Here is a 24,027-nt window from a genome sequence, read left to right as displayed (position 1 = left end):
ACGAATTGAAGATGGTAGGTACCTACCTACTTTATCAAATAGAAAATCTGTTTTTTTATTCGAAAAACTATGATTTCCAATAAATAGGTGCAGGCCACAATCAAATTGAAAGTAAGGTAGGTATTCGTGGCGTAAGTTCTACAGAATATTCATTCACGAGTACCTATTCCATTAAATAAAAAAAAAAGCTGACGCTTGTTTTTCACTGAAAAAATTATAAATCAAGAATGCTCATTCATTGAACAAACACCAAGCTTTCCACATCACAAAACAAATAGGCAACCCAATAAATTACTCGACAGCCAAATAGATGGGTAGTTGAACACGCTTATCTTCTTTTTTCCCCAAAGTAATCTTTATTATACGTGTATAAAATCGAAACTCAGCTCGTGATTTCCAGTAGTACGTATTACTTAGGCTAATTCATAAAACGCAGAGATGATTAATGCAGCCAAAGGTTCCTTAATTGCAGTTACGGTATGTATTAAATTCCATTGAAAAATATCATTGCCATAAATTATGAGCATTATTTTTTATTTTATTTTATTTTTTTTGTTCGATGGAGTCTTTATAACACAAACTGGGAGCTGGGCCAAAAAAATGTTCATGAGATTTGAACTTCTTTATTTTAGTTTAAATTCATAATTAGTAATCACTTCTTTTCCCTTCAAATGAACAGATCATAGTTCTCGTTTCAATTGCAATCGCTGATCCGCAAGGTCCAGATACATCAACTCCAGATTCCACCCCAAGTCCATCATCAACAACTCCAAGCCCATCAACAACGCCAACTCCATCGACCCCTCCACCAAATTCTCCACCAAACTCCTCCACAACTCCACCACCAAATGGTACCACTCCTCCACCAACTGGTACCACTCCTCCACCAGGAGGTGCAGGACCAACTCCGAACATGCCTACATCAACGAATCCCAGCTACTCGACTCCAAGTACGTCGAGTGGAGTCGATGAAATTAACCAAAGTGCTCAAGACCTCTATGGTAAGCTGGATGCAATCGTGCAAGAATGCGCAAATATTCAGAATTGTGGCGGGCAAGGGGATGCGTGTGATCCGTTGACGATCTTGGAAAAAATGGAGATGGATGCTGTAAAGGATGCTTGCCAGGCTATGACGAAAAATAAAACCATGGCGGATAAAGCTTTAGAATGTAATAATTCTTCAATAAGTAAAGGTGGGTCGGGAAGTGGTTCAGGAAGCGGCCCCGGAAGCGGCCCCGGAAGCGGGCCTTCAACACCCAGTTCCAGTCCATCAAGCTCTCCTAGCTCATCTCCCTCTTCAACCACTTCTACAGATCCGAATAACCCCACAAGCAGTACAACACCTCCACCAACTACTCCAACAACTACAACACCGCCACCAACTGGCACTCCTCCAGCAGGCACTCCTCCAGCAGGTACTCCTCCTCCCCCAAATAGTCCTCCGTAATAAGCTACCTTGAGGTAACTTTCATGAAAATGTGTATATTAATACGTGGGGATCACCCATCAGACACGCCTGTAAACGACCTATGAATAAATAACTATGTACCTACCTTACCTATGTTACCGATGCTAATAAATTTGATAGAAAATCTTATTCGTTTATTAATGTAGGATTTCGTATAATGTCGAAGCTAAAATAAAGTAAAGTCCTCACATTTCACTCATTTTTTTTTTTTTTTTTGAACCAATTACTTCCGACGGTTTAGTAAGATGATAACAGTAATAAATTAATACTTTCTTATTAAGTCGTAAGGAGGGGGCCTCAGGCATGTAAGTAAGTACTCTTCATACAGACAAAAATTTTCACAAAATATGTTAAGTAGGTATGTAAGTATGTACCTACATATTTACGTGCTATAAAAATACTAAAGTTTGAAGATTTTTATCACAAGTTCGGTGAAATTAGTAAGTAATTAGAATTCGAAAAGGAAAAATTCAAAACTGAATTTTTGAGCTGAAGTTCAACGTTTCATGATAAGCAAGTAAAACGTTGAAAGTAACTGCTGGAAAAAATTGCGATTAGGTAAGACATTTTTTCAAGTTTCATTTTAACAAATTATCTTTTAAAGTAGAATGTAAATAAGCAGGTACTCTGAAATCCCTCAATTTCCATCAAAATTTAAAAAGAAAATGTAAAAGTGAAGTGGGGTCTTGATTTTTATTGATTTGAAGGCGATGAGTTCGAAGATTAACTCCTAACTTTCTAAATCCCAGTCAGTGTTAGCACGAAAAGGAGAGACCCCCCCCCCAGAAAAAATCAAAATAACATGAGGGTGGCGTGTCATTTGTTCGGTTTTAAAATGCGGTGAGTTCGGACGTCAACTTTTTTTTTGAATACTAAAACTCAGTTTCTCCCTCCAGCACCCCCCCCCCATTTTAAAAATGTTTGAAAAATTTGGCATAGGCACCTTCATATAACTTGAACATTTTTAATCGTTCGAGATCGTTGAGTTCGATTATTTACCTACCTGCTTACTTTTTTGAGCTCAGATCCTCAGTTTTTAACTTTTTTCACACTAGAAAAATGTGGACTGAGGAAACATCAACATCGTTCAAAACATCAGAAAATCATTAAAATCAAAGCATAAAAGCTCTCGACAAACTATTAAGAATGTGGTACAAAAGAAAACACAAAAACAAAAAAACGAAGAAGGTGTAAAACATTAGGCATCGAACAAAAAATCTGATGACTTGAATAACTCATTGATTTTTCTGGATCAGGCGACGCGGTAGCGTTGCCACCCCGCCCTCCCACGGTTTCATGCGCGTTGCGAAACCGTAGGCGGATGTGGTACCGTCCGAGGAGTATATATTCTGTAAGTATTTCGTAATGTTTTTCAGCGATATTCAAACGTAATTTTCTCAAAAACTATGCGTTTAATCAAAAAACGCAAAGATACTTTTTTTCTTATTTTTCAAAGTCCTTTCAGAATATATGAGAATTTTTTTTGTACGATGAAAATTCGCGAAGTTTCCAGTACCCCTTTTTTTGTCATTTTGGCATCTTTTGTTTTTCAGTACTCACTGAAAGTTAGAAGGATTGGCTGAACCAATTTTGATGAAATTTGAAATATAGCTTTGATTTGTTACCCATTACTGACTTTTGATGAAAAATTGTATTTTTTTTGAAAATTGACCCTGCACTCCCCCTTTTTGGGGCACAAAAATTTTCAAAATTGACCCAAAATATCAAAAGGCACTTCTCTGGTACAAACTTGATATTCATGCCAAATTTGAGCTTTCTAGCTCAATTACGTTAACTTCGAGCTGCGTTGAAAGATGCTGAAAAATGGAAATTTTTGAAAAAATGACGAGTTTATTAATTGAAGGTACGGTCAAACAAAAGGTGATACAGGTGTACGTATATAAAAAGGCACTTCTACAATCTTCAAAGTACATTTGTACAAAATTTCAGCGTGATTCGTGCCCTATTCAAAGCTGTAGCTTTGTCTAAAGGAACAGTTAATTTATAATACAAATTTCCGCCATTTTGGTTTCTTTAGACAAAGCAACAGCTTTGAATAGGGCACGAATCACGCTGAAATTTTGTACAAATGTACTTTGAAGATTGTAGAAGTGCCTTTTGATATACGTACACCTGTATCAGTTTTTGTTTCACTTTAATAATTCAATTAAGAATCATTAAGATTGTAGAAGTGCCTTTTGATATACGTACACCTGTATCAGTTTTTGTTTCACTTTAATAATTCAATTAAGAATCATTATTTTATTATTATTATTCATAAACATACCCAAATGCAATTAGAATAATCGATTTATTATCGATTAATCGATTACAACTTATCGATCTTACTCATAATTCTGTTATCACAGCCACTATAGCGCAACGCGTACTGACATTAGTGATAAAAAATTGACAAGTTTTAAGAAAACCTCGTTTTGGTAGCCAAATATTTTTCAATAAAAGTTACTCGTTACCTACACCGGTACACCCAAATGATTTTTTTTTTTTTTTGAACTTTACAGTAGGTACAAAAACTGAAACACTGAAACTAGTTGAAAACTTCAAGAGAAATGTAGAAATTTGATAGTTTGAATTACCGTACCTATTTGTTATCATTCCCGTGAAAAATTTGATTTTTAGGAATTTATGCGGGCCTGAGTATAGGTTTTTTTGGGAAGCGGGAGGGGGTTCAACTGAAAATTTTATCGACTGATATAGGCATTTTCTTCTCCTTCTAATTACTCATTCCACGCCAAATCGGCGGATTTTTGCACGAGAGGTCATGGTCATCGATTTTTTCAAAATCAGATAATGTTTAGAGGTCATCAAGCGATGAAGAATTATGTAAACCGGACATTTTTTCGATTTTTTTCGGCGAAGCTGTGGGGCTTCAAAGTTTTCCAAAATGGTCTGAAATGGAAAATTTCTGTTGCAAATTACTCCGGTTGTACGTGCTATAGAATTTTCAACTTTTTTCAAATTGATCGACGAATGATGTCTAAATTAGTGTTGCCACATTCAAAAACATAAAAAAATTGATTTAAAAACTTATAATTTAAACATAACCAAGGTATCCGCGAGTAAAAATTCTGAAAAAATTCTCAGTTTCAGTCATTTTAAAGTATCGAATAATATATCAAAAAATTGGACTGCCATTTTTTTCATATTCACATATTTGAGAAAAAATAATATGTTTGGTACTAATTGCAAAAATACCACCAGAACCCTAAAGAATTGAAATTTTTGAAAAATTTTACTAATGTGTAGACGAACATTTGAAAAAAATGTCCTTATGCCGCAATTTGTCAACGAATTGACTAGAAATACTATTTTTCTGGCCATGATTCTGCAAGTGATAGATACCTACATACTACATACTTATCGGAAAAATTTTGCCACCGTTTTAAACAAATCAAAAGAATGCCATATTCATAAAATTTAATGTTTTACATACTAGTGGTGAAACTGGGTCACGTGGAACGATTTTTACTTCAGCCAAAATGTGACTATACCTTTTTCAACTTTGAGAAACCTGTAAATACATTGTTGTTGTTGTGTAGTCTCATCCTTTGGCTACAAAATGACTCCTCATTTTTCAAATTTGGTTCAGAAACTTGTGCTCCAGAATTTTTGTTTTTAATCAACTTTTTTCGTTCCACTTTAGCCGATGAAGTGTTCAAGTGGAACGGACGGGTGGGTCAAGTGAGTCAAGTGGAACGTAGAGTTTCCCAGCCATAACAAAATAATGGAAAATTAACTCTGAATTTTTGATACGTTCTTCGCCATTGAACTGATATGAGTCCAGTTGTGTACAGTGATGTAAATAAGCGTGTTATTTCGGAATATAATTCCATTTTTAAGAAAATCATTTTTGACCGCCTTTTTCTTAATTGGAAAATTTTTTTCCCCCTCAACCCATCCACCCCAAACCATAAAATTTTTTTGTAGTACCATGGTCGTCATTTACATCATAATTGCTGTTACATTGCAAAATTTCAAGAAAATTGGTTCATTTGGAGAGGCTGTAGCCTTGTCAACGGAAATTTCAGCATGATAAAAGTCCGAGGGAAGGAAATTTTTTTCAAATATTCGGCTACACATTGATAGATATAATATCTCAAAAATGCAAAAATTTTAATTTTTAGGGTTCTGATGGTATTTCTGCAATTAGTGCCAAACTTGTAATTTTTTTTCTCGAAAATGAACAAAAATGCCAGTCCAACTTTTTAAATATGTTAGGTATTCTGCATAAAAATAACTAAAACTGAGAATTTTTCAGAATTTTTAGTTTTTTACTGACAAAATTGTATTTTTTTTTTTTATATAGATTGGCAAATTTTCAGTCACCCTCCCCCACATCCCTTGAAACCCTTCTACATAGTTTTATTCCAGGCAGTTGAATGAAAAATGTCCGGTAATCTTTCAACTCTCTGCATGCTCCTGCCTCCAATAATGCTATTTTCATTTATTGAATTGAACACTTCATCACAACATACAAAAAAAAGTACTGATATCCTCCAAAAAAAATCTTCAAAAAAGAATTACACCCCGCCCTCTCCACGGTTCCTAATGAACAACTTGCTCAGTGAACAAGAGGTGAAAATATTTCAGTAAGAAAGTGTTATGATATAATGGTGGAATCCGCCCTTAAGAAAAAATACCTACCACTTCACCAGATGGTATGAGACAAACTATGAAACAGTTTTGGTACCTAAAGCAAACATCCTCCAGAAAAATACCAAGGAGACAGTGAAATACGTAGAAAATATCGGTTGGCTGCACTTCATGAAAACAAAAAATGAGCCAAAAATTTGGGGCGGACAGATCTCTCAAATAAGTTTGATAATCTAACCAGAGTCTGGAAGATATGTCAGCACCCAAATTTTTGGCTCATTTTTTGTTTTCATGAAGTGCAGCCAACCGATATTTTCTACGTATTTCACTGTCTCCTTGGTATTTTTCTGGAGGATGTTTGCTTTAGGTACCAAAACTGTTTCATAGTTTGTCTCATACCATCTGGTGAAGTGGTAGGTATTTTTTCTTAAGGGCGGATTCCACCATTATATCATAACACTTTCTTACTGAAATATTTTCACCTCTTGTTCACTGAGCAAGTTGTTCATTAGGAACCGTGGAGAGGGCGGGGTGTAATTCTTTTTTGAAGATTTTTTTTGGAGGATTCGATTTTTCTTCAAGAGATTTAAGTATTTTTTTCGAAAAAATTCAAGGATCAGTTTTCATAAGTTGTGAAAAAAATGTACCTACCTAATTCAGAATTTTTATGAACATTTGTGGACTATTGAGGTAGTTTAGCGATGGCCAAATCAAGAAACTAATCAGATAGGTACCTAATGAACATTCAGTGCTGCCTCAAATCAAATTTTATCAGGAATCCAGAATTTAGAAATTGTAAGCCTTATTCGCGAATGTTTTCTTTTTCTTTTCTTTCTTTCTTTTTTTTTTTTTTTTAGCAGAAAATCGTAAACTTTTTAAAGTATAAATCAACTGAAAATTGATAAAATACCGCAAATAGGGTAAAATACAAAAAAATCGTGGAAAATTACAAAAAGTTTATCAAATATTATCGAAATTGAATGAAATTCTGAAAAAAACACTCAAAATAATATCATGAATAAAGTATAAAATTAGCATAGAAATACTTAGATACCTACTTAAAGTTAAGTATGTACTACTAAAAATTTATGGAATTTTAGTGAAATTATGCCAAATTTTGCAATTTAGAATTTCGTTAAAGCTCGGAAGATTGACATATAAAAACGTCAATGAAAACTACCAAAACTTGATTCCGAAATGTCACAAAAGAGTAAAATCTTGCAAACGGTTGCCTAAATTATTGGAAATCAATATTCTTAAAATTGCATGAAAATTTGTCAAACTATGTGTAGCTTTATCCAGTTATTGAAAATTACCATAAGCTGGAGGAAAATCAACAAAATCGAGCTATCTTTGCGAAAATTGCTCAAAAATTTGTTAAAATGCTATAGGAAATAGTCCAAAATAATCGAGGAAAAATTTCGTAAAAATAAGCACATAATAAATATTAAACAAAATTTTTGGAAAATATGTACCACAAATTGCATGATCAGATACTATGAAAATTGAACGAAATGTTTCAAAAAATACTACAAAAAGTGTGACAAAAAAAATTGATAAATTTTGCACGAAAAAATTTTAAAATTAAAATTTACCTATCTGAAATGAAATAAAACCAATAAAAAATGACCAAAAACTAAAATACTTATTCCAAAATTTTGCTAAAATTTTGTAAATGTGAAATGGGTATAAAACAACTGAAAACCACAAGAAATCGATGACATTTTTGTAAAATGAGGGCAAACTCAAACTTAGCAACAATGCAGGAAACATGATTTGATGTACGAGACAATGTTGTTAACTCATAGTCGAGTGAAGTGTTACAAACATCAAAAAGAATGTCATTTAATGAAGAGAACGAGGCACAAAATGACTCATAATGAATTACGAATCACGAATAATAGCACAAAAAATGATTCGAATCAAAAAATCAAATCATCAAATTTTTGATCTGAATCGAATTTTACGATTCCAATAACTGTGCCAACCCTGTCGAAGCTCTTCCAAATGGTACACGAGATGTTGAATAAATTCATAAATTGAGTAGGTGAACATGCCACCCCAGCCCTCAGGGCTCCATGAGGTCAAAATTATTTTTTCAACGAAATACTTAGAAAACAACGATAAAGAAAAGTGAAAAAATACCTGACCCAATTTAGGCATACTGATTTCTAAAACTTAAGCATCATTTAAACGCCTCCTCCTTCAGCAATCAGCATGTCACAACAGCCAACAGCCTGCTACACATACATACAATTCTCTCATGATTTAAATATAATCAAAGTAAGTACCTATTCATTTCAATTTACGAATAAAAAAATTCTTAAAGTAGGTAGCTAAGTTTTGGAATTTTTAGAAAATTTTGCAGCAGAAAACCTTCTCTTATACCCTTTCCTGATATCAAATTTCCAAAAATAAAAAAAAAACTGAGGAATCTAAACGATAGTTTATTTTCAGGTTTTCTTTGAATTAATCAAAAAAGAAAAATATTTTTGAAAGAAGAAAATTTTCCAAGCCAACTCTGTAGGAAACATCAGCAATAAAACCTACAGATAATTATTTCATTTCAGATACCATGGAGGTAGGTTCGTCGCAACAAGCGTTAGCAACTAAACAAATTTCAAACAGTTTTTGAACTATCATCATTGTATTTATTCAAACTGCAATCCGTGTATGATTTCATACTTTCCACGTTATTCGATTTAATCGTTCAGTCGGAAAATTCAAAAAAAAGTTAGAAAACTGGAGAATGAATTTGGATTTCAAAATTTTCACAATTATTCTGGTAAGTGAAGAATACATAGGTACCTACTTAGATAATTATTTTATGGGTTGAATGAAATAAAACCATTAAATTATCATTTTTCTGGGTCATTTCATGTCATTTCGGCCAAAACAAAACGCGATTTTTGACACGAATCAGCGTCACGCGGGTCAGCGTGACAAAAATTTCAGATAGACCCCCCCCCTCTCACCAAAAACATATAGATACACGTCAAAACTGAGGTCATATTTGTGTTCAGCATCTCCGAAAGCATACCAATTGGTGTATCACACAGTCATAATTTTTTTTTAAATTTCAGCCCAAATTTGGGGGGGGGGCATACTTCTCTTCTACTGAGAGTGTCCTGTTTGAAAGTACCTAGTATTGAGTTGATGGGTAGGTAGGTAGATTTTGCGGAAAAAAAAACTGAACAAAATCGAAAGGCATGAGGTCAAAACATTGGTCGAACTGACATGGAATGAACGTTCTATAAATCTATTCTTCCATTTTCACAAAAAGTCCAAAAATTGAGGCTCAAATTTTGAAACAATATACAACAACTTTACAGATTGTGTGTGTAAATCACTCCTCATCTCAGTTTGGATTAGGTCTGTGGTCCTCAGGCGGATCAAGTTCGCAAACACAGAGTTCCCAATCCTCACAATATAATTCCAATTATCAACAGTCTAGCTCTTCCAGCTCGAGTTATTCAAACCAAAACCTTCAACAGACCTACGATCAAATAATCAGTATCATTCAACAATGCGCAGGTATGAATCTCGAAGTAGATAAAAACTTGGACAATAATCCGATGGATATTCTGAAATCGATGCAGATGATGGTTATTCAAGCTTCTTGCGAAGGAATTATTAAAAACAAGTTCGCTGTTGATGCAGCTTTCCCTATGCACAGCTCGATGAAATCGTATTTTGAGTCAACTGAATCTAGTATTATAGATCTGATTGAAGGTGGTGCACTCTTTAATTACTTTGGAGGCGGTGGATATGGCGGCTCGCAAGGAGGATCGTCTGGTTCAGGCGGTTCTTTATCCGGTATGTATGGTTTGATGGGATATGGAGGGGGAAGCAATACCGCTTCTCAAAATGGAGGTACCATGGGTTCTTCGATGTTGGGAACCGACTCAACAAATGGTGCTAATTCGGGAAGCAAGTCGATGTCAGTAAATCAAAATACAGGCTCAGGCGGTGGATCAATATCCAGCATGTTAGGTTTTGGCTCACCTAGCGGAAATGGCCCTACTCCCACTACAATGACACAGATTAATAGTCCAACTAATACCAACTCAGTTGGTGGATCAATATCCAGCATGTTAGGTTTTGGCTCACCTAGTGGAAATGGTCCTACCCCCACTACAATGACACAGAGTAATAGTCCAACTAATACCAACTCAGTTGGTGGATCAATATCCAGCATGTTAGGCCTTGGTGGTGGGCCTACCACAATGCAACAGAATAATGGCCAATCTGATTCGTCAATGTTGAATGTGAATTCCATGAATGGTGGTACAAACATGAATAATGGGGTAGAAAACTCATTAACAACAACCCAAGGCAACAGTCCTAGTCCTAGTAGTGGAACCATTTCAAGTATGTTAGGTTTAGGGTCACCTAGTAGTAATGGAGATACCACTGCAATGGGAGTTCAAACTACTGGATCAGGTTCAGGTGGAAATCAAAATTCAATTTTGAATTCCTTGGGATTAAGTGGTGGAAGTAGTGGTCCTGATACTTCACCACAAGGTAGTGTATCCTATTGCAGCAAATATAAATCTTTCAAACAGCAACATTAATGAATTTTTGTTTTTAAAAAATTACTAGGTGGTACACCCAGTTCATCACCTGATTCTGGGAATGGTCATGGAATTACTGTTAAGAATACAGTAAATGTTACAAAGGATTCAGGATCACAGAAACAAGATGAAGCTTCCAATTCGGGTGGAATTCAAAATTCAATCATGAATTCCTTGGGATTGAGTAGTGGAAGTGGTGGTCCTGATACTGCTCCACAAGGTAGTACGTTCTATCACTGCCATCACAATAATTTAGTAGAAATCTTTCAAACAGAAATATTATTGTATTTTCGTTTTTTTTTTTTTTAAATTACTAGGCGGTACACCCAGTTCAACTGATTCTGGTAATGGGCATGGAATTACTGTTGATAATTCAGTAAATGTATCAAAGGGTTCTGGATCACAGAAACAAGATGAATCTGCATACAGTGAGTGAAAAAGAGTTTTCTATCTTAAAAAATATACACACATCAGCTACACAGCAGTTTTACTCCATTTTCATACACAACCAAAATAAGGTTTCTACTCTGAAAGAAGGCTATCTCACTCACAACTGTTTCAGACTATGGTAGCAGTGGAGGAGGATACGGTTCAAATTCAGATTCATACCTCAACATGCTGGGATTGTCTTCAGGAGGTAGCAATGTATCAGGTTCAAACACATTAAATACCAATTCCAACATTGGTACAAGTGGAACAGGCTCAGACTCTAACTTAAATGTGTCAGGATTGCAATCAACTGGTGGCTTAACAGGGACTCAAACTACTAATCAATCTGGAAATGGTGTGACAGATGCCACGTGCACACAAAACAGTGGGTCTGTGAATACTTCAGCAAGTGGATCTGGTACCACTGTAGGAAATACACTTTCAGGTGTAGCATCAGGAATTAGTTCTGGACTTTCATCAATGGGCAATATGATAACTGGACAATCAAATAACAATTCACAACAATCAACAAATGCTGGTGCTGGTAGTGGGAGTGGAGTATCCCTGCAATCAACTAATGGCAGCACAGATGTGAATGGAAGTGCTGGAAGTGGAGCTGGAGTATCACTGCAATCAACAAATGGTAACACTAATGTAAATGGAAGTGCTGGAAGTGGAGCTGGAGTGTCTTTGCAATCAACAAATGGTGGTACAGATGTGAATGGGATTACAGGCAGTGGGGCTGGATTATCTACGCAATCAACAAATGGTAACACCAATGTAAATGGAAGTGCTGATACCACTGTAGGAAATACACTTTCAGGTGTAGCATCAGGAATTAGTTCTGGACTTTCATCAGTGGGCAATATGATAACTGGACAATCAAATAGCAATTCACAACAATCAACAAATGCTGGTGCTGGTAGTGGGAGTGGAGTATCCCTGCAATCAACTAATGGCAGCACAGATGTGAATGGAAGTGCTGGAAGTGGAGCTGGAGTATCTTTACAATCGACAAATGGTGGTACAAATGTGAATGGAAATGCAGATAGTGGGGCTGGAGTATCCTTACAATCAACAAATGGTAACACTAATGTAAATGGAAGTGCTGGAAGTGGAGCTGGAGTATCTTTACAATCGACAAATGATGGTACAAATGTGAATGGAAATGCAGATAGTGGGGCTGGAGTATCCTTACAATCAACAAATGGTAGTAACACTAATGTAAATGGAAGTGCTGGAAGTGGAGCTGGAGTATCACTGCAATCCACTAATGGTGGAACTGATACAAGTGCATCAAGTAATGCATCCTCACAAGGATCTATCACAAGTCAAGGAGTGGGAAATACTGTAGCAAATGTAGCCTCAAGTGCATCCTCTGGAATTAGTTCTGGACTTTCAACATTAGGCAATATGATTACTGGTGGTCCCAGTAGTGGTGGAGGGGGAGGAATTGGAATAAATGGTAGTGTTGATAATAATGGAAACATTCAAGCATCAGTGCAACCAAGTCCAGGAGGTGGAAATGGCAGCAATGGCCTTAGTGCAAATGCTAATAGCAATTCTGGTGCTGGGGTATCCTTACAGTCTACAGGAGGCGGGGCAAATGTAAATGCTAATTCTCAATCTGATGCACAGGTCTCTGGTTCAGTGCAAGGTAATGTAATACATCAACGTGTGTTTCATAAACTCATTATAAAATTTCCTACAGAATATAATATAGCTATGTCATGTTTTTTAGTGCCACCAAGTGTTGCTCCAACTTCTATATCACCTACTCCAGATTCAACAACATCATAGAAGTCCATAGAAAACTCATCAATATGATGAAAATTGTTTACTTGTTACTTAGATTTTTATTAGGCCTACTTGCTTTCTTGGAAATAATTTGTGATTAAATTTTAATGAATAAATGGTCATGGAAAAAACAATCAGCCCCACAGATCTCATTCCTACTATAGAATTTTCAAGAGTAGGTTAATTTCAACAAAAATCACCAATGGAAATTTTTAAAACCCTGTTCAATGTCAAAAGTACTCGAATCAAACAGCATTATCAATTTTTAGTGCGTCAGCACTGTATTCAGGTGTGAAAAACATTCAGATCCTACCATTAATGTAATATTTGAATGCAGGAAAGTGCCATAGTGTAGTCTCTTCCAGGAGTTATGGGCTTGTTTTGAATATGCGCACATAAAACTCAACATACTGCATTTGACACATTATTTATCGGTTTGATTTCAAAATTTATTACTCTCAAGTGATCCCCACAAATGATTTTTCCACTGTGTTACACCACATGTGATCTTTATTACATAAAAATGAGGAACTTATTGATTTTCATAGCAATATATGTAAGTATACTCTCAAATTCAATCTTCAATACCTATCTTAGTTAGACTAGACATCACTTGTTGATTCTAGACTGATCACACACCTAATTTACAAATAGATGCACGAAGGATTTTCCAATGTATCTGCTCAAAGTCCTCAAGCTTCTATGATGCAATCAGTGATAACATCATGTCAGAGCTTCATTCAGCAACGCATCAGTAATCCTGCTATCAGTCCTATGGTTGTTGAATATGCTAAACAGCAAAATGATGTAACTAAACTGATACAATATGCAGAAATTGATATTGCCTACATAACTTGTATGCAGATGGTGGGTGATTATAATGATATTGCAAACCTTAGTTCTGGTAATTCAATGAGTGGAGTTGGTGGAACAGCACCCAGTTCACTCCAACCACCACCACCTTCTGTAGCCACATCCCTTTCTCAAACACCTCCCCCTTCATCAGCTACTTCTCAGACGGGTCAATCTCCACCTTCTGTAGTACCACCCATGGGTTCTCCTGGTGCATTACCTGTGGTTCCACCAACTAGTACTGTTTCTTAAGCTTATCAATAATTTACTTCTTAATTCAGGATATCCAATTAATTATAGCTCGAGTGTAAATTATCAATACATAATAATGAATATGATAAGTCTTGCATTCAATTTGTGTTCAATAAATGGGGAATTTTACAGAGGGACAGTACAGAATACCATGTATTTTCTACTTTAAATCAAGTATTTGCTTGAATATTTTGGTAAAGTAGCATTTCCTCAAATCTTTTTGAAAAAAGAGGTATTCAGACAAAGAATTCAGAAGACCAGCATAAAAGTTGAGTACATCTGATGGAAAATTTCACAATTCAGTTTAAAGTCCATTGAGAGAAACACATTCACACCACGTCATTGAAAACAAATAGATAATATACTTATGTACCATAAAGGGTAAAAGGTGACTGCCAACACATTAATCCAATATGACGCACATCCCAAACAAGGTTTTATTTTGTTAATGCATTCGAATTGAAGGCAAGTGATACTTGGATAACTTCGAGCGATATAGGAACCTATTCAGTGAAAAAAATAATGCATAAGATGAAACAATATTTCACAAATCACATAATTTTGGTAAGTTGATAATCATTTAGGCCGTTTTTCAGCTGCAATGTTTCTGGTTTTATGACAATTAAAATTTTTTCAGGCATTGTTTTTGACAAGTGGAGTATCATGGGTTACCTCACAAATGAATCCTCCTACCCCTGCAACACTTTCAGCAACTACGCAGCAAGGTGCACCACCCCCAACCTCCGCTGGTGGACAGGGTTCATGTGATGATGCAGCCATTGCTGAATTATACGCAATGATACAAGATATCATAATGGCATGTTCACAAGTTGAGACTGCAATTTCTCAAGGTTATCAATTTTCAGCAGATGGGTCTTCTCCTGTGGGGATAATTCTACAGAATATACAATGGCAAAATATGGTTGTGTCTTGTGATATGATTGCTAAAACCAAGCAAATGGCGGATCGTATTTTGGCTGCATCAGGCTCACCATCACCATCACCACCACCACCACCACCATCATCATCTCCACCTTCACCATCACCATCACCATCTTCTATTTCAACATCTGTCTCAGTTACAACAGGAGGCTCTCCAGATGCTGATCCCACAGCTGCAGGAGCTTCACCAACAACCGGAGCTGCTCCACCACCTACTGCACCTACACCTCCTTGAACTCATTTGCGCTAATTGTGATACCACCGCAATCATTTTAATTTTCTGTACATATTTTCTTAAAGAAGTTGATGCCTTCATTATTCAATAAAAAATACATTTTGATGTTCATACAGTCAATATTCTTGTTATTGATCAATGCTACAAAATATCTACACACATGTTTGACAAACAATACTCCTCAGTCTATGTCTGCAGTGAATTTGCCAACTTATCAAGTAGGTAGGATAGGTATTTTTTTGGTAAATGAAAGTAAAAGTAACGAACGAATTGAATTTATTGTATTTCATTTAAAATCTGACTACACACATTTTCTAATAGTGATATCTACTACAATTAAGAATACAAGCTAAATCAGAAAAAATTAGACGAAGGAAGTACTCTACAAGAAAGGAGAAAAGCTCTCACGAAATTAAGGAGAACCTCCAGTAGGAGGGGGAGTACCTCCGGGAGTTGGAGTACCTCCAGGAGTTGGAGTACCTCCAGGAGTTGTACTACTAGGAGTTGGAGTAGTACTAGGAGAAGGAGAACTTGAGCTAGGAGGAGTGGACGTTGAACTAGGACCAGTACTTGTAGGACCACTACTTGTAGGACTATTTGAACTTGTAGGAGGAATACTACTTGAGGAAGGTGTTAAAGAGTTTGAAGGACCATTATTCGAGCCCCCGCTCACTTTATCCTTTTCTAAATCTTGTCCTACACGATAGTTATCGATTGAGCCAGTTATTTTGCCACATGCGTTGTAGGCCACATAAAGGGATGCTTCTCGAACTGCAAAGAATCCATCACGTTGATGGATATCTGCTATCGAAAAGTAATCTCCAGCATCTCCCGTAAAGTCGTAACACAAGTTTTCTAATTTGGAATATGCGCGGGCGCAATCTGAAGTGCCGCAGCTGTCTTCGCCGCCATATGGGATGACTTGGCTGATCTGAAAAATTATTTCAAATTTTAAACCTAGGTATGTATATGCTTGATTACATGATTACCTAATCAGTTCTCAAGAATTATTATGTAGGTACAGATCGAATTTCATCTTACCTGCAGGGCAGTTAAATAAATTACAATATTCCAGAACATCTCTGCTACGAATGTATTTGATGCAAATTGTAGAGGAGCTCATTCAATTAAATTCTTTCGAAATACGAATTAAAAACACGTTTTGAAATATTAAACCATTGGTGTGAAAGGGTAAGTTTTTTTTTTTGCTGATAATTTATTGTGTGTGTCATAATTTATTGAAACTTTTTGTGGTAGAACAACAAATCACAGTCCCATTTCGGTAAATACTACATACAAGGATTAGAAATGACGTCAATGGAAAAAATCATGCCACCAAAACATGGGGCTCTGTGAGGTTTTTGAAATTTAAAGTGCCTAAGAAAAAGTGAGGGAAAATCAAATGCAAAATATCTCGTTCTTTTTAGCTCATCAACATCATCTTCATCGTTACCATCACCACCACCACCTCTTCTTTCATCATCCTGCAATCATTACTCGGTATTTTTTTTCATGACATTGAATCGAATTCTGAAAGTCAAATGAAAACTCGTTGTATGCTCATTTCACTTGTGCAAATAATTTTACTGCGTATTCAACAGAATTTTACGAGTTATAGGCAGCAACCAGAGAACATTTTATTTACTCTTATGTGTTTGGCAAATTCGAAACAGAACAGAACGTTGCCAAATTTCAATATTGGAAAATATGAAATTCAACGAAGAAATTCAAAGCACATTTTATCGAAACGTAATAGGCATAGAATTTGGGACCTTACAACATCTCATTGAAAAAGAGAACAAATAAGAATTGAGCTTGAATCGCCAACAACAGATATTTCAAATATTAGCAAAACAAGCTCTAAAGTAGACGTGATTCAAATGAACAAAAAAAAAAAAAAAAAAAAGCAAAGTGATTTGCGCAATTAATCAAATCAACCATAAATGCAGTATATCTGTAGATACCTAACATGAAACTTCAACGTTTACATTGAATACTGATCGCATTTCATTGTGAAGTGTGACGCGAATTAATTTACTATAAATTTTGATATTCCAAGCAAGAGGTATTTACTTACCCCACTATAAGTTGTAAGTTACCTATTTTTCTTAATCTAAAAAACCACTATAGAATTTGTAAAAATGGACACGGCTAGAAGACTTGAAAATATTACAAAATGATTTAGACTTTCTGCCTATTTATTTATTTTTTTGCAATTTTTCGGGGCATAAATTTGTTTAATTGGGAAAGAAGTTTATTGAAAGACTTTGGCAACAACATGATTCATTGAATACCTATCAATAAAGAATGAGTTTTGACCATAGGTACAGGCAATTTTCTATTTCATCTCAGAGGATAAGAATGAAGAATAGGGACAATTTTTGAATTTTGAATTTTTAAAAAAAATGCAAATTTTAAACCATTTTTTTTCAAATCTAGTGTACAGATAAAAGCACATGAGAGTTATGTTGTGTTTTCAAAAAATTTTCCCATTTCTTAAATGACCTTGAAAGTGACTTTCAAGCACTAATGATCACTTCACGGCTGCCATTTTGTTTCAGGCACATTGAAAAATTACCATTACCTTTCTGAAGTACATTTTTACACTTCTTGAAATGGTACAGGCACGTACTTCGCTTGAATAAAACGAAACCAAATTGAATTGAAAAAACAAATTCTGAAATCTCCATAATTTGAAATTTGCGTATGCCTAATTTCATTTTTGGACTTTATTATAATTTTTGAAAAATTTGAAAAAGCTTTTATCATGGTTAATTTTTGAAATTTCAATGCCTAGTCAACTCGAAAACAAATCACTTCTTAGTCATTACAAAGCTTTCAATTCTCAACTAAGATAAAAATTTCTAAACTGTCAAAACCTAAAAAGAAAAAAAATGCAAGAATACATCAGTGGCCAAATTTTTGTGGACTCAAGCGCATTTTTCGATTTTTGATCAATTTTAAAAATCAAATTTGGGCCAAAAATGTGTGTTTTTTTTACAAAGTTTACTTAGAAAGCTAAAACTTGACAATGTACCTTATTTTCGACTCTCCAAATCGATTGAAAACGGGTTTGAACCGATTTGGGCTGTTTTGGACCTTCCAGAAAATTTTTGAAATCTGAAATTTCCATAAATTTTTACCCAATGAAGTTGACTTTATGCCTCAATTCACAATGCTGAGTCGAATGGACGCAGTTTCAGCTTTCAAGTCGTTCTAGAGCTTCCTGCCTTCGTTATAAAAATTCCAAATTTCCAAAAAGTGTCATAAAAACTGAATTTAAAAAAAAATATGGTTGGAAACGCCAGAAGGCTTGAAGTTATTTCCAATCGATTTAAATTAGTATAAAAAGTGAACTTCAGGGAAAGAACGCTTGGAGCAGAAAATATTTTATTCCCTCAACAGAAAAATACAAGCAGGAAACAGACCTCAATTGAGATTTTGTTTGTTTTAGGTATTCCACTGAGAAGAAAAACGTTTTGCTTTAGATACACAAGACTGCTATTTCATCCTTTTTTTTTTTTTTTTTTATGTCAACGTTCAAGGGTTCAAAAATGTCCGGTACTCTCCTCATAGTTATGCTAACGTTAACCCACCATTCAAATGGATTAGCTCTTTGGTCTCCATCACCCAATCCTGCAGAATCACCCGAACCTGAGAATTTGAGTAAAATTCCTCCAAAAAGTTGTCCTAATTTCAACGTAATGAAAGTGGAACAAAATTTCCTAGGAAATGTAAGATGTTTAAGAGTTTATCTGTCATTCCACTCAAATCTCAATAACACAACATCCTTTGCTAATGGAATTTTTCAAATTTCAAATTACCTATTTAGATGGAAGATGTTTGGGTTATTTCGCACATCGTCCCGAGAGGAAAAAGTCAGTACGTAGATGGAAGCACAGCATGTGGTTTGTACAGTAAGTATCCATTCAAACAATCATGAATGCAAAGAATTGAAAACGAGTTCAGGCAGTATTCTCTTCTAATAACAAAAAATTCAGATTTTGTGCCAGGTGAATGTAAATGTTTAAGATATGGCCTTTCAGTAAACGAGCAGGAAAACTCATTAACAAGGAAAACTGTTGGTTTGGAAGTGAGGTAAGGGTTATCAATTTCACGATTAGGTAGGTAGACCTATGGTCTTATTTTGGTAGGTATAGGTACCTACAAAACTCAATTATTTACTTACAGAACACAGAACTTCCGATACATAGAAAGTAAAGTTGTATTTGTAGAAGATTACTATGATGTTTTCCAAGCACAATTTTTATTGGGTAAAAATATTATCATAACATCAAACATTTGAAATTTTGTCTCAAGCGCTTGTAAATTAGGTATGTAGTGTACCTAAACCTAGCTACAAATAATGAATTCATTTTTTAGCTGCTGAGGTCAACTTCGACGGTACTAAAACTAAAATAACTGCTTCTCCAATTGATGAGGAAATATATCCAGAGTGTAAGCTCAAACCTATACTTACTTACAATTAATTAACAATCTGATAAAGAAAAATCACTAACCCTTCAATTTCTTGATTCACAGATCAAGCATATGCTTTGCTGGCGACTGATAATTACGAAACGTACGCTGTTTTTGCTTCTTGTACTCCTTTTTCTTCAGGTTTGAACACATTTCACATCCTGAAACACAACCAAAGTCAACTTCTGTTATTGTAATGACAATTGATATTTCAGGTCCTCATGCATGGGTAGCTGTTTCTAATGAAGCATTCTTAGTAATAAATAAACAAGATTTATTACTAAAAGTTGAAAAAATCTTATTGGAAAATGGAATAGATCTCAAGAATATGGTGGAAGTTGATCAAACTAATTGCTTACCATTAAATGCATGAAACATTCTAATCGCGCGAATTAAATGTAACTTAAGAAATTCTTGAATAATCAGAAAACCATTTTTTGAAAAATTGATATAATTTTTTCACAATTCAATATGTACCTGATTGTTTTTTTGAGTTCTTATAGGTAAGTCAGATTTGGTACCTATGTAAAAGTTCACTTCAAAACAAGTACAAATTTTAAAGATTGGTCATTTTCATCAAGTTTTTAAAAGTCCAATAAAATGGCAGGAATTGATTAAAAAATTTTCCAAGAGACGAATCCTCTAAACATTGTGAATTGATCCATTTTTTTCAAAGATACTAAAAGTCTAAACTAATGAAGAGAATTTATCGCATATTTTTCCAAGTTTTTAAAAGTTGAACATGGAACTGAAAAATTGAACAATTCTTTTTTTTCAAAAGTCAGCGTTGCTTGGATCAACATAATAAATATTTTGAACAGACTCCGGACCAAAAAACATACTAATGTCTAAAAGCAATAAAAATAAGAGTAAATCATTCGAGGGAAACTCATCAAAAAATTGCATTAAAATGTGTTTTTAAAAACATTGACATTTTTCTGAAAGACCAATTCCCCGAATCGACTTTTCCCAAACGCAATTATCTCTGGGAAGCAGTAAAATTTTGCTTTTTTAAAATTAAAATAGCCAAAAAGTAACTTCTTTGCCTAAATTGCCCAAACTACTGTTTTGGTGAAAATCCCAAGAAAGTTTTTGCTGTTGAAATGTCGATAGTAAAATTTGTTTTTTGTTGAAACTGCAAAAAAAAACAGCAACACAGTGCTCCATCAAAGTAGCCAAAAAATTGACTGATTTCCTAAAATTGAAAAAAATCAAACTTTTTGTAAATATTGTAAAAAATTCCATTTTTTTCTCAGAAGTTTTTTTTTGGCTAAAACTGACAGAGGACAGATTGGCCCCACTGCCGAAGGTAGTGCTTATATTACGAACCCCTTATAATGAAATTTTGGGAACGTGAGTAAATTCTTTAAAGATAGGCTAAGTACGCGAGGTACTCGCGATCTACTCGCGCATGTAAGGCCGCACCCGCAAGTCGTCAAATGTAAAAGAGAAAGGGTTCGCGAGCCCTTGAAAGCCTTTGACGTTTATAGCCCGAGATAGGGATTTCGGCAATAAATAAGTAAAGTCACATAAATTGTCTAATTTATGTGTACTTAGCAAGTACGCTATTGGTAACCCAGAAATAGGGGTGGAGATTTGACCATTTCAAGTCTCTTTATAATACAGATTTTTACACTAAAAGTTAGATGCTTTTTGGATGCCTTCAGACATAGTTCCGGCAACTAAATATAGTCTCGACCTTTGGTTCTCGCATCGTGCGCAAGTCAGTTCCCTCGTCACCATTGATAAAATCTAAGCCATGGACATCTCATTGGAGACCATGGCGTTAGTACTTTTGTTTTTTCCATCTCATCATTGATGGATAATCTTTCAATTCAACCTAGATTAACCGAACTATTCACGGTTAATAACGAGTGTACCTTTTTGATATTTTGGGATGCACCCGGGCATCACCAAAGTAGGCAAAGAATTAAAATGTGTCTCATTTGGTTAAGTTCCATCAACAGCTCGTAGTATTAGGTGAACCCCGGAAAGTGATGGAAAAAGCGTACAGTTTGTGGTAAGCAGGATACACTTACTTTATTTTAAATTGTATTCATTTCGCATAGATTACAAGCAGGGCATCGTGATCTATGATGACTAATTTAAATGTTGTTTTCTCGTGTAAATAATATTTTAAGCAAAATTTATCCATTCTACACCTTCGGAGATGGGGTAGGATGAAGTCTTATATATTTGGACTATGATTAAAAATATGTTGAATATAGTTCCTTATGCTTATTTTTTTCCAAAATTGCGAAAAAGTATTTTAAAAAAAATCAAAATCACAAAAAAAGTTTCTTTGCTTTTTTTTGCAAAAATCTGCAACTTTTATCAAAATTGCAAAGAATTCAATTAGAAAAAAAAATGATCAGAAAAACTCATTTTTTGATCAAACTTGCCCAAAAAAAAGCATGTTTATTATTTTACCAAAGCCTCCTTTTTTGTAAAAATTGCAGAATTGAAAACCTGTTTTTTGCAGTCAAAATTTCAAAAAATAAGTAGGGGACCCGGCCCTAAGATGGCGCAATTTTTTTTCTGAAGCCTGGTGCTCCTAAAGTATCCAACCAAAATGAACAAAAATTTGATGGAAGGTCCCTCAGACTACCTATCTACTACTCACCACCAGAAACGTAAAACTTTTGGTTTCAATCTCTTGTCTCAATCAAATGAACTGTGAATCAGTTCAAATGTGCCAACGGCGCAAAACCATTCCTAAGACGGCGCAAATTCAATTAAAATGTAAAACTGTAACTATATCGTTTGAATTCGATTGAAATTATTATTTTAAATGTATTAGGATCCCTAATTTACCCCCAATTTTTTTGTTTGAGGCTGTTAGAAGTTTTTTTAGTGATTTGGCTGACAATCCCACTTTTTTCAATATTTTCGCAATAATACCTTTTTATGAAATATTTTGAACAGAAACATGTAAGATTAGGCACACTATATACACTACTACAGGATTCACCTAAATCTACCCGTTTTTGTTGCTGAAAAGCGCCTGCTTTTGCGGCTGCGCCATCATAGGACTGGTTATACAAATTCAAATTTTAGTCAATTTATGAATGAACATGAACTCTAATGAAAAAACTGAGTAGCGCATTAGAAAGTAGATGAAATTTCGCACATTATAAGATACTTTCAGTCACTTTTAGAAATGAAACCAATTTGAAAGAGCTTCCACCAAAAATTCGAAATGATCAAATTTTTAAGCAAGAAAAGAAAATTACGTTTTCAAGAACGCAAGGTAATTGTTCAAGCGGATATGACTACAGTAAAAAGTCAAGAATGTGAAGCACAAAGACAGGGTGCAGTTGGTTTTTACATCAGCGCTGGCAAATGCCAGAAATTTGAATTGCGCCGTCTTAGGAACTGCACCATCATAGGGCAGGGTCCCCTATTCGAAAAAATCAAAGTTTTTTGAAAAATTGTCAAAAAATCATTTTTTTACAAAAATAATATAATAGAAAAGCGGCAATAAAGTCTTAGTAAGTCACTCAAGACCGATGAAGTTTCAGTAAAGTTGGGCAAAAATCTCATAAAAATTATTTAAAACGCAAAAAAATAAAATACTTAAGTGAAATAAAATAACTCAAAACTGATGAAATTACCTACAAAGAAATTTGCCTAAAACGTCATCGCTCCAAATATACAAACAAAAATTGACAGGTAAACGCATCCAAAAAAATGTAGATCACTGAAAATTGTAAAAATTTTTATAAAATTTGGGACCTGGCCATTTATTTCTCTACTCCAGTGACACCTACGAAGCTGAAATTTTTTCAGAGAAACTTCTTCAGAATGAAGGTCTTTGCTGAATTTGGTCAAAATCCACCGATTTTTTTTTCGCGATCCACTCTAATGGATTTATTTTTTGGATTATTCTTCTTATAATTTCACCAGTGCATTGAAAAATGAAGTTGAAACTTTTCTTTTGGATGATGAGAAGTCCAGTGATAAACTTGAATTTGAAAATCGCAAGCAGTGCACCATGCAGATCATCTCAAACAGCCGGTAAAATCATTCGACGAGTTAAAAACTGATCACTGTTGAATATGCACTAAAAGTTTCTTATGTCGAATCACGGGGGAGAGGGAGGTATGTTGAAAACTTTCCAAGAGAGAAAAGTAAAATATTTTGAGGCTTTTTTTCTAGTGAGTTCAGTCAACCCTCTTCTTCCATGTATAATAAGACTATAACGCCCAATCACTTAACAGACAAAAAGCTCTGATGAGAGATTAAATTTCTCTTGTAGAAGCAAAAACTTCCGAAGAAGAAGAAGAAAAAATTAGATATAGTCAATTAAAAATATGAGGGCAGTTCTGCGCCAGGAGCATAAATTTTCGGTGTGATAAACATTTGCGAGCATACAGCTTGGGTCA

General features: G+C 34.8%; 4 protein-coding genes across 6 annotated transcripts; 3 read left to right on the top strand and 1 right to left on the bottom strand.

The window, feature by feature from the left end:
* Positions 1-319: 319 nt before the first annotated feature.
* Positions 320-1,597, top strand: LOC135843079 (uncharacterized). Its single transcript, XM_065360824.1, has 2 exons — positions 320-477; positions 680-1,597. The coding sequence occupies exons 1-2, from the start codon at positions 439-441 to the stop codon at positions 1,445-1,447; spliced, it is 807 nt and encodes a 268-aa protein (XP_065216896.1). The 5' UTR covers positions 320-438; the 3' UTR covers positions 1,448-1,597.
* A 7,059-nt stretch (positions 1,598-8,656) lies between these two features.
* LOC135843929 (uncharacterized transmembrane protein DDB_G0289901-like) lies at positions 8,657-13,016 on the top strand. Its single transcript, XM_065361983.1, has 6 exons — positions 8,657-8,867; positions 9,415-10,606; positions 10,685-10,876; positions 10,974-11,084; positions 11,219-12,742; positions 12,827-13,016. Exons 1-6 carry the CDS (start codon positions 8,832-8,834, stop codon positions 12,883-12,885), a joined length of 3,114 nt encoding a protein of 1,037 aa, XP_065218055.1. The 5' UTR covers positions 8,657-8,831; the 3' UTR covers positions 12,886-13,016.
* A 2,406-nt stretch (positions 13,017-15,422) lies between these two features.
* Positions 15,423-16,363, bottom strand: LOC135845082 (endoglucanase A-like). The gene is made up of 2 exons (XM_065363548.1): positions 16,205-16,363; positions 15,423-16,094 (listed from the first exon to the last, which is right to left on the bottom strand). Exons 1-2 carry the CDS (start codon positions 16,241-16,243, stop codon positions 15,576-15,578), a joined length of 558 nt encoding a protein of 185 aa, XP_065219620.1. The 5' UTR covers positions 16,244-16,363; the 3' UTR covers positions 15,423-15,575.
* A 605-nt stretch (positions 16,364-16,968) lies between these two features.
* On the top strand, positions 16,969-20,201 carry LOC135843978 (uncharacterized). 3 transcript variants are annotated; one of them, XM_065362053.1, is made up of 8 exons: positions 16,969-17,228; positions 18,709-18,897; positions 18,996-19,080; positions 19,165-19,261; positions 19,355-19,437; positions 19,547-19,621; positions 19,706-19,783; positions 19,858-20,201. In XM_065362053.1, the coding sequence occupies exons 2-8, from the start codon at positions 18,718-18,720 to the stop codon at positions 20,013-20,015; spliced, it is 756 nt and encodes a 251-aa protein (XP_065218125.1). In that variant the 5' UTR covers positions 16,969-17,228; positions 18,709-18,717; the 3' UTR covers positions 20,016-20,201. The 3 variants fall into 3 exon arrangements, with proteins under 3 accessions (XP_065218125.1, XP_065218124.1, XP_065218123.1); XM_065362052.1 differs by having other exon boundaries at positions 16,969-17,253; XM_065362051.1 differs by having other exon boundaries at positions 16,969-17,253; positions 18,618-18,897.
* The last annotated feature ends 3,826 nt before the right edge of the window (positions 20,202-24,027 follow it).

The sequence above is a fragment of the Planococcus citri genome, chromosome 4 (genome assembly GCF_950023065.1).
Source record: "Planococcus citri chromosome 4, ihPlaCitr1.1, whole genome shotgun sequence".
NCBI classification, from domain to species: Eukaryota; Metazoa; Arthropoda; class Insecta; order Hemiptera; family Pseudococcidae; genus Planococcus; species Planococcus citri.
Note: the sequence above shows the minus strand (reverse complement) of the source record. Positions and strands in the feature narration are given on the sequence as shown.